Below are 12,821 nucleotides of genomic sequence, written 5' to 3' on the forward strand. Positions count from 1 at the left end.
TTCACTTTATAGCAAAATTCATTGAGTTTTCCTCCAATGTTAGTCTCTTTCTTCCTCTAATGCTGTTACTTCCTTACCTTGCTTCATACCAAGCAATATCCGTTTACACGTGTGAAAGACCAACTAAGTGTAAGTATTTTGTTGATTACAGTCAACAACGTTACAACAAGCAACGACCTCAGGTTAGCTTGATCAAGGAGAATAGGAAAAATATATGGTTTTTTTTTTTTTTTTAAATAGGGAGATAAGAAGGAACTCTTTGGAATAAGAGGTGGGATTTCTGTTTTCCCCAAAGTCAATTAGATGTCAAATGCTACTTGTTACCAACTTTCCAAAATCCCATTAGAGACCCTGTAATTTGTTCCAGCGGGAACAGCATGAGGAGAGTCAGGTAAGAGGAAAAACTGACTTCATTCTTCATTCCTTTCCTAAATCCTGAGAAATGCGTATACTTCAACACTCCCTTTTACAATCCCGCAAACCAGGGAATCAGGAAAACACATTAGCATCCTAGTACAGACTAGGAATACAGAGCTGGGAGGAGACTCTGCCGTCAAGACAAGGAAACTGGGGGAGGGGAGAGAAAACTTCCCCTCGTTGGAGAATCTGCGGGCGGCATTGGGAAGAGAAGGGAAGTGGGGAAATGTACCTCAGACGTCCGCCAGACACTTTGCCTCCGGGCATGTGGGAAAGTGAGGGAGGAGGGAAAAACGCTGCACCAGAGCGAGACAGCAAGAGCTCCTGCGGCTGCTTTTGAGTGAAGATCGGGAGAGAGAGAGCGTTCTGCTTCACATCTTCCTCCCGGAGGCCATTTCTCCATTTTTAAGTGGGATAAAGAGGGGGCGCTGGACTGAGTCAGTATAAGCCAAAGTTGCCGCCTCTTGAGCAGCAGACCCCGCTTCGGCCTCTGGCCCAGGCCAGAGAGGTGGCCTTCGGGGACGCTGAAGTTACTCTGCGCAGGGGGAGGGGTCGCCAGGCTCCTCTCCAATCACGGTGGCCGCTCCAGCTATTTGCATGCATTATGCTAATAACAGACCTCCTGCCCCGCTCCCACCCAAGCTTCCCGCCCCCCTGGGGGGTTCCCTGGGCCGGCCCGCGGGCTGGGCCAAGGTGAATACATTATGATAATAAGGCGGGTTCCTGCTTTGGCTTCGGAAGGGGGGCGCGCAGCAGCGGCAGCAGCGGGAGCCGCGGGCCGGACGCCGGGCGCCGGGAGGGGGTCGGGGGAGGGACGTCGTGCTCGGAGCGCGCGCGCACTCACACTCACACACACACACTCACACGAGCATCCCGAAGGGTATTTAAGGATCGCGCACGCGGGGTTGCGGAGATCCTTCGGGCAGCCGCGACTTCGGCTTCGCGACTAGCATTGGCTCCTTGGGTTTATTTGGTTTTCCTCTCTTCTCCCCCTTAGCCGCCCCTTTCGCGCTGCGCTCTAGCGTGCTCTCCCAGCCTTTTTGCCTTGAACTGAATGCAGGTGGGAAACAGGTCGGCGTGCTGAAAGACACCGAGTAGGTAGAAATAAGGCAAACTCACAGAGGCGCAACAGGTTCGGTCCTCCGTGGCCAGGGCGAGCCGCGGCCCCGCGCCGTGCCTCGGTAGCCGTCCCTCGGACCCTGAGCGACCGCTGTCGGGGACCTCGGAAGAGGTGTCTGTCCTCTGGGAGTCGGAAGAGCTCTCTGGGTGGGCTTCGTCTTGCTTTTTACCCCACCACCACCCGGTCCCCGGTCTGAGGGTGCTTTTCACTTCCAGCTGGGAGGAGAGAAGAAAGCGGGGATAGTGCACGCCTGCGGGTCTGGACGCTGAGCAAGGCAGGGGTCCATCTCCGCTCGCGGGCTTGACTCCACCAGCTAGTTGTGCAACCACAGGGACTGAACTTTGGAGGAATCGACCTTTTTCTTTCCTTTTAGGATTATTTAAGGTGTAGAGGGTGGGAAGCGAAGCCGAGACGGCCGACCCCGCCACGATGCTGCTGAAGAAGCACGCAGGAAAAGGAGGGGCCCGGGAGCCCGGATCCGAGGACTCGAGCCCTGCCGAGCAGCATTGTGCCCGGACCATGTCACCGTGCGCCTTCCTGGCGGCTCTTCTGTCAGTGGTAGCCGTGGTGTCTTGCCTGTACCTGGGTGTGAAAACCAACAACCTCCAGGCGAGGATCGCCGCTCTCGAATCCGCCAAAGGGGCCCCTTCCATTCATCTGCTGCCTGATACCCTGGATCAGCTCAAGGCTATGGTGCAAGAGAAAGTGGAGCGACTTCTGGCTCAGGTGTGAGAGGCTGGGGTATTTTGCATCTTGTACAAGCGTGACTCTGTGTGCATGACTAGCCGCTACCCTTACTGTACGCAAACTTGGTGTGGCTGTGTGTGTGCGTGCGCGTGCGTGTGTTAGGCAAGGATCTATGCTCACTGTAGCATATATTTATATGTGCACATCCCTTGATATCCCCATCCCTATTTCTAATCTTCCCTCACTCTCTCTTAATGTTTGCATATTAAACATATAGGAAGTTCTAAAAGGGGGAAAGGGCATTTTACCTCTTTTTAGTTATCCTAAGTCACATGTGAGGCTTTCCCAATTGTGGAGAGAATATTTCTTGCAGAAATAGCATCTGTTAAATCTTTTACATGTTATAAGATGGTTAAGGTCATAGATATTAATATACAAAAAAGGTAATCACTCTTAAATGTAAAATAATCTCATGTATAATGTAAAGTCAATAATTTCACACCTTCAATCTTTTCATATTAAAAGTTTAAACGTTTTTTTAAAAGTAGCTTTATTTTTGGTAAAGGTTGCAGTGCCGGAGTATTTATGAATGCAGAGCCCTTGGAGTTGAGAGTTGAAAGGAATCTATGTTATGTTTAAGGGCAACTTTAGACTAGAGTAAGGGGGTTTTCTGGAACCTTACCCTAGCGGGGAGCCTATTTGACAGTTGTTGCAGCCTAGCATGATAAAGCAGTTGACCTTCATGTATAAAATATTGGCTGTTATTGGTAAGCCACAGCTTACCTAGTACTGCAACATTTTAGTGCTAGGTTTTTACATTGACTGCATATGAGAGAGAGAGTGGTGGTAGGGAAGAATGGAGAAAGATGTTACACAAGTCCAGCAATGTTGATACCCTATCAGTGGTCATTGTCTTTTTTTAGGGCTTAGGCATGGTTACTTTCTTGACTAGAGTCCAAGTACTTATGTAAATGTTAATTATGCAGGTTATGAAATGCCGGTAAATCAGGCGTATGGCCAGAGTCCCTAAAGACTCCATGTCTCTACAGTGCTACTGATGATTGTTAATAACTCTTCTTTTCCTACAGAAATCCTATGAACATATGGCTAAAATAAGAATCGCAAGAGAAGCACCTTCAGAATGTAACTGCCCAGCAGGTAAAATGGAACTTCTTTAACAAGGTTTCCTCCAGAGCAGAGCATTTTAAGACAAAGGTCCTGTGTCTGTCAAGTCTACCTGTAATAATAGTAAAGAAAGAATGCAGACTGCAACTTGCTTTAATAAAATCAACATGTCTCATTCAGAAGGATGGAAAATAAAGCCCCAAATATTATTTTAAGCAGCATACCAAGGCCTGTTGTGGGAAAGCAAAGGAGATAGAGATAATCACCAAAGAAAATATAGGCAAGGTGATGTTCAAAAACAAACATCTTAGATTCACAAATTGAAAAATATTCTTCAATTAAATTGTCTTAATGTCCACAGTGAAAAGGACTGTAGAACTGTTAGATTCTGAATTCCTGGCTCGCTCATATTGCGTTAGTGCAGATTTTTTTTTTTTTTTGGTTTATTCCCTTTGGCATACGATTATGTTAGTAAACCACCTTCACTTCCTTTCCTGCTGTTTCTATTCTCTTAAAAAGATTCCATCTCCTATTCTATAGCTAGAGATGATGACTGAAAGAAAATCAGTTCTTTATCTTGAGCTTCCCATTACAAACTCTTGCATTCTCAATGACTTTTGAAGAAGAGGCTCTTATACTTTTACCTTTTTTTTCTGTGTAGCTTCAGGGAACTATATTAAAGACAGCATATTAGTAGAAGGACAGGGAAGAAGGACATAATGAATAAGACCCCCTGGGTAATCATTAAGTCTTCCTTCATGTACCTTTGAGGGCTTGGTAGTTATCTCAGACCTGACAATTTAGAAGCCCTTGGAATATGGCCATTGGAAACATCTAGTGGATTCAACTCATATAAGTCATGGAAAACTCCCATGAGTTGAGATGTTTATTTCAGATAAACATTGTTAACACATTTGTGAATATGATAGTTTCTTTTATCATCACTCATGGAAAGTGAGTCTCTTAAAATTTCTTTAGTATTAAGGAACATGATACTTAAGTACTTATATATGAAAAGGCAAGTTCTTGTTTTTTTCATATTCTGAAACCTTTTCCCCCTCATGATAACTTGTTTTGGCACAGCTAAACAAGGCACCACATTAGAAATTTTAAATGTCAACTCCAGGTTGTACATTATACAAATTTTACTATTTATATTCTGTTAAATTTTTGAACATAAGAGAGTTATATTTTTTAAATGAAGCCCTTTTGAGTGAGAAGACATATACGTTAGGTACCAGAAAAACAAAGAGTTAACCTTTGACAGTGTAGGTCTCATTCTTAGTTGTTTTAAGTTGGAAAATATCTCAGAAGTCAAATATTCAAGGAAGGCACTTTTCTTGTGCGGGAATTAACTCACAGCCACCTCATCAGCCTGTAGGGATTATTTAAATTCCCAGGACAGTTGGTACAGAACTTCACTGATCATACCACTTAGAGTCCAGCATTTTTTCGTATACGGTACTCTTACTAGCTCTGTGAACAATAGCTAGTGCTTAATTAATATGATTCTTAATGAACTTAGTAAAAATAGAAAAATGACAACCACAGCATTGAGTTCTATTTTTTGAGAAGATATAATTGTTTCAGGATGTTTAATGTAGGCTAGCTACGAAGTCTAACTTGTAATCTAAAAGAAATCTATTACATTTAAAATTTACTGTATATTATCTTGGATTATTTTGGACCATTTTTCATCTTAGCATGTTAATGTAATAATAAATGGAGATTTCCTAGGCTTTTTTGTTGGCTCCCACTAATAGCTGCTTTACCTCTTGCCACCACTAGAGCTCCACATTACATCAATTTTTACCTGGCAACTTTCGAGGTAAACATTTGAAGGTGTGCATTCTAATATGCAGAATCAAGCAGGTTTCTTGCTGACAAACTGCTATGATGGAAACACTACCTTTGGCTTGAGGAATAATCAGACATCATCAAAATAAGGACATTATGTTGAAAATAATATCCTGGGGAAAACTCGTTATTTCGAATTATGGTCTGTGAAGAATTGTTTTAGGGAATGAACGGGCTGACCAAGAGGATTAGAAAAGAGATTCAGCACTTCCACCTGGTTTGGCTCTAACTCTGGTTTGCAGTGACTAAGAGATGTCACCTAGACATCTGTTTGTAGGGTAGAGTGAGACAAGTCTGTGACCTCAGCTCAGTTCCTGTGGACAGATGCCTACCCCTTGAAGTTGACACTCTTGTTGACAGTTTCAGTCACAGAGCCAAGGACTGATAGCAAAGAAGCAATGCTGTGTTGTTTGCGTTCACTCTAATTGCTCTTGATGGAACTCAATCCCAGTGAGGTTTATTCAGGTAGGCTCTAAGGTAATCATAGAATTTATAGATATATTTTTATGCACAAGAAGGAACCTCTGTGAGGGAGAGATGAAAAAGACAGTTTTTAAAAAATGGCTTCTAATGGCAGGGGATGTACTCTCTAATTTAATTTTCACAAGGACCCTGAGTTAAGTATTAGTAATCTCATTTTACAGATGAGGAAACTGAGATTCAGAGAAGATGATTAATTTAACATAGTAAAGGCAAGGTCAGGATTCATGCCCACATCTGATAGAACCAAAAGCCCAGTCTACCAAGGAATAGAGAATAAGTATAGGTTTTGAACCTGGATAATTCTGGACTGGAATCTTGGATCTGGTACTAAATAACTGTGTGACATTGGTAAAACTAATGAACTTTCCTATGTTCTAATTTCCTCATCTGCAAAAACAAACAAACAAACAAACAAACAAGGAAAAAAAGACTAATAATACCTTCCTTAGGGTAAGCGTTTACCTAAATAGTCTGGCATATTAGTGGCTATCCATTAGACAATAGCAATTACTATTCTTTTTAGTATATTATATGCTACTTAGCTCTACTGTGATCTACAGAGACATAAGAAATAGGTGGGAAAACTGAGACCTGGAGATATTGTATAATTTGCTAAAAACCCAGTGGCTAACTAATGGCAGGTTTGGACTAGAACACTATACTTAATTAAATAAATATATCTGTAGATTATTCATGCAGATAACCATACTGGTCAGTATTTCTTGGTGCTATATAAATATTGGTTCTTTTTTGATATTTATATAAGTCTCCTAAATTATTCTTACAAAAATTGCAGGGAAAACTTTTGACCTTTTAGGTAAACCATGGTTGAAGTGGATAGGACCTGGGCTTAAAAGACCATGGGGATATTAAAGAATATCTTTACAGTTTTAATACCAGATGTTTACAAAAAGAAATAGCTTAATTGTGTGACTCCTTTTCATTTTTTAACAGCCTATTGCAGTAAAATTTATAATATTTACCTATTTTAAGATTTTAAAAACAGATTTATAGAGTTGGGCAGCCATCACCACAATCCCGTTTTAGATCATCTTGTCACCCTGGGAAACTTGCATTTATTTCTTTCATGCACTCAGAAAAACTCTATTTTAAAAAATATTTGGTTTAAAGAAACCCAAAATAATTTAAAAAATAATAATTTTTAAATTTCCATACAAATTGAAGCTTTATTTAACAGAATATTTGTTTTAGCAGTAGCCGAACCAGAGAAATTCAGCTGGAATCTGTGGCTTGGCCTCTGTAAAATTCAACTCTAATTGGAGAGAATAAGTTGGCTCTTTGCTATGGCTGTAGAATTTAGTTTTGGGTTCTGTTCTTGGAATCTTACATAAAGTATGCATAAACCAGGCATATCTATGAGAAGGTTTTTATGTTCCAGCTGATGAAGAACACTGGGAGCCAGGCAGCCAACCAAAAGATGTGTAGATCACAAAGCTTTCCGTATCTTACTCATCAGTAGTGTTGCCTGCCCAGGATGTTAGGTATAAGAACCTCTTTGGTATAGTGGAGGAAGAATGAGGATGCGGAATAAAGAATCCAAAGTTCTAATCCTGGATTTGTCATTAACTTGTTATGTAATTTTGGGAAGTCATTTCCAAGAACACCTCTTACAGTTTCTATTTTCATATCTCCAAAATAGGAGTGCTGCACAAGAATGATTTTGAAGGGCATTTGTCAGTTCTTCAGGTTAAATGAAAAGGCTGCTGTATGCCAAATACTGTACTAGACATTGGGAAAATGTTGGTGTACAAGGCAGACTTGGTATCTTCCCTCATGAAGCTTACATTTTGATGAGGATGACAGACAATTCTTTAAAAATGACATGAATATACAGGTATGACAAGTGCAACCAGGAAAAAGTATAGTGGGCTTTGGGGCAGATGACTAAAATCTCTTCCATTTTTGTAAACCCAAAGATTTTATTTTTCTTTTCTCTGGGGAAAATAGAGAAAAAAGTATAATTCTCTTCTAGAAGTTCACAATAGGAGAAAATCTGGTTTCTGATGAAAATAAAAGCTCTAGCAATGGATAAAAAGCTGATTTGCCTTTTAGCTCTCCAAGAATTTATGAACAGATAGAGGTGTACTGATACCTGGTATACTTACCCCATGTGAAACAAAAAAGTCACTTTTAATATGTAAAGGGTTGTTGTAGACAGGAGGAGGATGGCTTATTCTTCTACTTTTCTCCTGAAAATAGGGAGAGTTAGGTTGAATAAGGAGAGAAACTTCATGTCTGGCTTACTGAACAGTACCACTGGACCTGGCTCCTGTACATTCGTGATAATCATTCCATGTAACACAGCTAGTCATTTGCTTAGAGAATTTAACTAGACATAAAAAACATACAGTAGATAACTTCTGAGGTCTCTCTGTACACTCCAAGTCCATAAAAATGATGGTGTACAAAATAAGAATACAGGTAGGCAAGCAATTCACATAGGCAAGCAAGATTCATAAATGCAAACAATATTGCCCCTGGTGACTGACCTCGTTGTCTGTGTTCTCAGTTTTGGGTGGAAATAAATGTTAACTGTAGCTTGATGGTTGTGTACTCTTTCCCATTGTATAAGAAGAACCTTTAAATTACCTTTCTAACATAAATTTACTTTCTCACATAAAACTTGTGTTTCTTACTATACATGGTTTTTCCACTTAGGCTGTATGTTTTTATCCTAACACGCTGCACAGTGAATGGAAAGAGTGCATCAAGTAAGGGAGTAATAATAGATTTTCAATTATGTAAGGTAAAGAATAGTCAGAAACAGTTTGCAGAAAGAAATCAAATTAAAATGCTATAAGTTTTATTTAAATGAGAATAGCAGGCATTCCTCTCTTCTTATAAGGCCAAACAATACAATGTGATATCCGAGTGCCTTCAGGCATCCATGTTAAATTGTTTCAGTCCTAATGAGTACAACAGTTTGGATGTAACACTTTTAGTTGGTCCAGGAGTGACAGCTGGTAAAAATGCCCAGACACCCAAAGGGCAAATGACAAATTGTCTCTTGAAGCAATGTTCTTGTTTCTTGGCTTCTCTTGTCTACAAGTTATTAGGAAGCTAATTCTTAAACTACTCTTTTCTCTTTCTTGCCTTAATAATTCTATTTTTTTCATTAGCTGGGAATTACTTAAGAAAAGGGTACAAATTCTGCATAGAGTTTCATTCATTCCAGCTCATTCAAATTATATGTAGACATAAGAAGCCTTTCAGGGCCGTAATATCCTACCATGCTTCTGATTGCTTTGTAATTGTACAAAATCAACTATGTGATGTTAATGAAAATAGTATCTGAATGTCAGGCTTAGGTCTAGGGATGAGAAGGGGCATCCTCTTAACAACAGGATTAGGTAAATGGAGAGCTGATGAGGAAATACGTCAGAATCAGGACTGCTTTGCAGCCCAGGGGGGCATTTCCTGTTGCAGGGAACCTCACAAGACATTTATCCAAATAACATCAATCTATGTTATCTCTAGTGGAAACCGTCCAAAACCTATCATGAAAAAGGTTTTTATTTCATACTATCACTTTATAAACAATTACTTGGTGGTTTGAAGGAAGCTGAGAATGTGAAAACAATGTATGAGTCAATCTGGGCTGCGGCTATAGCCTAGTATGTGATGGTTAAATATAGACGCATCCCCAGCCTCCCTGGTTTGCCAATATGGGTGAAGTTCCATGTGGTGGTTTAACACACCATGATATTTAACACTGTTTCCCCGGTTTGTTTTAAAAAATTACTGTGGTGTGCCCGCATACTAAATTCTTAGACATGGATAGTTACTGCTTCATTTGGGATTTATTCAGAAATCTTGCAATTAAGAAATATTATTTTAAAATTGACTGTTTTAAATAAGTATAGAAGAGTGAGAAGCAGAAGCAAGTGGAAATCACCTACAAATTAAAATTGAGCACTTTTCATTGGCATCATGTATTCCTCCAAATGACTATTCTGTGTCATTTAAACGAAAGGAGCCCTTGAGGAAATGACACCAGATGGCAGGTACCTCCCCTTTGTGACCACTAGGAGGAGGAACTGAGCTGAATAGCCGGACTTCCTCTCTTCTGCCTCCTCCTTCCCAGTTAAATCTATAGCTGACTTCTATCTTTTGACTTCTGTTTGCAATGAAAAAGATTCATGGAGGCAGCAAGGAATTTCTTCCACCTATATTTGAAAACTCTAGTGTCCTATCAGCTTTAAGATATTTAGAATAATCTAGTAAATTTCACATTTATATTAGTCAAAATGTTCATTTAGTAGATAAACTCACAGATATGAAGTTTAAGCTACTATCCCAGTAGATAGAATAAATGAACTAAATGTAATTGAACTTACCTGTTGAGGATTTTGTACTTACATTTTGGAATTTCTCAAAATCCAGAATCATTTGGAATCACTGTCATGCTTTTGACATAATTTCATCTAGAGTCTTCATTTCAACTTTAAGTTGCCACATAATATGAGAGTTGAAATGCATTTTTTATTTTTCTTCATATTGTATTCTTTAGTCTTATTGCTAAATTCATCTTTTTGCTATAAAGGCATATTTAGTAGACATACACCTTATTTGTCATGAATGCCAAGTCTATGTCTGTTCATTTGGATGTTAATTATTTAGATTTTAGGAACTCTAGTTTCCTGGATTATGTACACAATATTTTTATTCTTGTATTTGAAATGTGGTCAGCACATTTTAAAACACAATTTTCGCATTTAGGCTAAGTGGCTGAGTAAATTGTAGGAATTGTAGCCAGCTCTAGTTTGTACATTATGGTAGTATTGAGAGTCAGAATGCGTCTAACTAAAAGTAGCTGATCAGGGAAGGGGTAAAGTCTATTGTTTTCCCTTCTTTACCAAAGAGTTCACATGTAAGGAGAGTAAAAGAGGGGAGGAAAAAGCCTCTTATATTTCCTAGTCTCTCAGAGTCATGTTTCTCTATCATCATATTTAGAAAACTTGATATTTTAGAGTTCTTATTGTTATATAATTCTAGACAATAGTTAGGGAGTCAGAGGAATTCTCCATTATAGCTTTGTATTATACCTCCATTTTTGATCTTTAAGATGCTACAGTGAAATATGTCAGGAAAATTGATCCATTTCTTACTCAGCATTCTGATGTCTTAGGTCAATGCTGGGAGCTATCAAAGGTAAGTTGTTTGTATTACCCTTCTAGGAATTATGAAACCCCAATGTGTCATCTCAGAGACTCCAGATTCCAGCCAGCATTTTAAGATAATATATGATATGATCATAAGATGAAAGTGATTTCCACAAACCACTCAAAAACCAACGCTTTTACTTTAAAGTCATGCCAGAAATGCTGGCCAGTTCTAGGGCTCCTAAGTGAACTTTGGAACACTAAAAATCATTTTTTACTGAAAGAATTAGGGCACAAGGTCAGAGCAGATGACGTTCAAATGGAAAAATGCTTCTTAAATAACTGCTTTTCTCAGGATGGTTATCAACTTGATTGGGAATCAAGTGGGTTAAATGGGTCAGGGACCAAGTGACTTTTGTGGGCAGATCCTGACACATGCTAACTGGTAGGTGGTCTCATGGTATAACTATTCTACTACCAATGTCATTTATGGGCTCACCGCATCCCCTAAACTTCCCTCCAAACCCCTGTAGATATACTGACAGTCTCTTCCCAGATAAGCGATCTCATGGTACAGCTGTATTCCACTACCAATCTCACTCGTGAGCTCCTTGGCAGGGACTCTGGGTTGTATCTGTGTATCTCTAGGACTCATCATAAAGCTCTCTATAGAAGGTTCTCTATAAAATGGCAAGATGTTTATAACGAAGATCTGAAAATGTGGGTTGAGGCTTTTAATGTGGTGCATCACTTTCCATGCATTACTATTCTCATCCCCATGCCTTTTAAACCTTTTCTCTGAGAACTTTGTGAGCCATAACATATTAAAACTAATATAAATCTTGGAGATTAAGTAGTACAGGGATTTTATAACATTTATTTAAAATGTTTATTTAAAATGTTTATTTAAAACATTTATTTAAAATGCTGAACCTTTTTAAAAAATGAAATTATATGAGAAACCCCAGCATATGAAATTGCACACAATGTTAGCTACACTGATTGACATCAGAGACTAGAGTGGGCAGAAGCCAATAGCCTCCATGCTCTTTCTTTCTGCTGCCCACCTCTCTCCCCGATGCTGGCCCCTGAGGCATCTCCAAAGAACCTTAGGACTCTGTAGGACACTATTAGAAAATTATTGAAATTGCAAGCCCCAGAGGACTTACACTTGTCAACACAGAAGTGATCTTTGAAATACTGTACTAGAAGCATGACTAGAAATGATGGTAGTAAAATTATTTATTCAAATTAAAGTCTGAAAATGACTATTGTTGTAATATCATCTCTTTAATGGGTTGGAGTATTCTAGCAAGGAAGCTGATGTAATAATAGTATCACAGGAAAGCTGGGTAAATGCACTGTGTAACTGAGCATGGTACTGTTCACTAGAAAATCTACATCTCACCTCATCCTTTTTCTTAAAGTCTCTTATTTTTTAAGACTTCAAGTCACAATATTGTTCTTGTTCTTCTAATGACAATTTTCTGTTTTTTCAAATTTCTTCCCTTATGTTTTTACTTATTTTTTGATTCTAGATATTCACACAGAGCTTTATTACCAAGTTATAGCAGTTCATTCTTTTAAAATGTATTTACTTAAAGCAGTTGATTTTTTGATGAATAGTTAATATTTAGTCCACGAGGTAGTATATGAAAAATAACTCTTCCCTAAATTATATTATTTATAGAAAATATGTGTTATAAGACTTCTAAGATCTTCTAAAGATATTTCTAAGATCTCTGAGACTTTCTTACTTGATTTGATTTTTGGTTGTGTATGAAAATGATGATGTTTGCATATTGAAATTTAAGTTGATGGCACAATGAGAATACATGAATTGCACATAAATAGTAATAGGAAATATCTCTAGGAATTAACAGGATTTTAGCCAATAGTAAGTGAGATATGCAATACATTTCACATAGTATAAATCTGGCTACAATCATACTGTAATAAGTACTGCAAAAGAAAAGTTGAAAGACAATACTCTCCCTCACATTGAAATG

The 12,821-nt window shown here is 38.9% G+C and overlaps 2 protein-coding genes across 2 annotated transcripts in view; one reads left to right on the forward strand and one right to left on the reverse strand.

The window, feature by feature from the left end:
• Nucleotides 1–12,821, reverse strand: part of MCUB (mitochondrial calcium uniporter dominant negative subunit beta) — a 1,088,652-nt gene that overhangs the window by 365,554 nt on the left and 710,277 nt on the right. The window lies entirely within an intron of this gene.
• COL25A1 (collagen type XXV alpha 1 chain) overlaps nucleotides 1,333–12,821 on the forward strand; it is a 490,679-nt gene continuing 479,190 nt past the window's right edge. Inside the window, exons 1-3 of the mRNA XM_050791058.1 lie at nucleotides 1,333–1,511; nucleotides 1,911–2,263; nucleotides 3,313–3,382. Of these exons, the coding sequence (XP_050647015.1) occupies nucleotides 1,967–2,263; nucleotides 3,313–3,382 (367 nt within the window). The 5' untranslated portion in view covers nucleotides 1,333–1,511; nucleotides 1,911–1,966. The remainder of the gene's footprint in view (nucleotides 1,512–1,910; nucleotides 2,264–3,312; nucleotides 3,383–12,821) is intronic.

The sequence above is a fragment of the Macaca thibetana genome, chromosome 5, assembly GCF_024542745.1.
Source record: "Macaca thibetana thibetana isolate TM-01 chromosome 5, ASM2454274v1, whole genome shotgun sequence".
NCBI lineage: Eukaryota > Metazoa > Chordata > Mammalia > Primates > Cercopithecidae > Macaca > Macaca thibetana.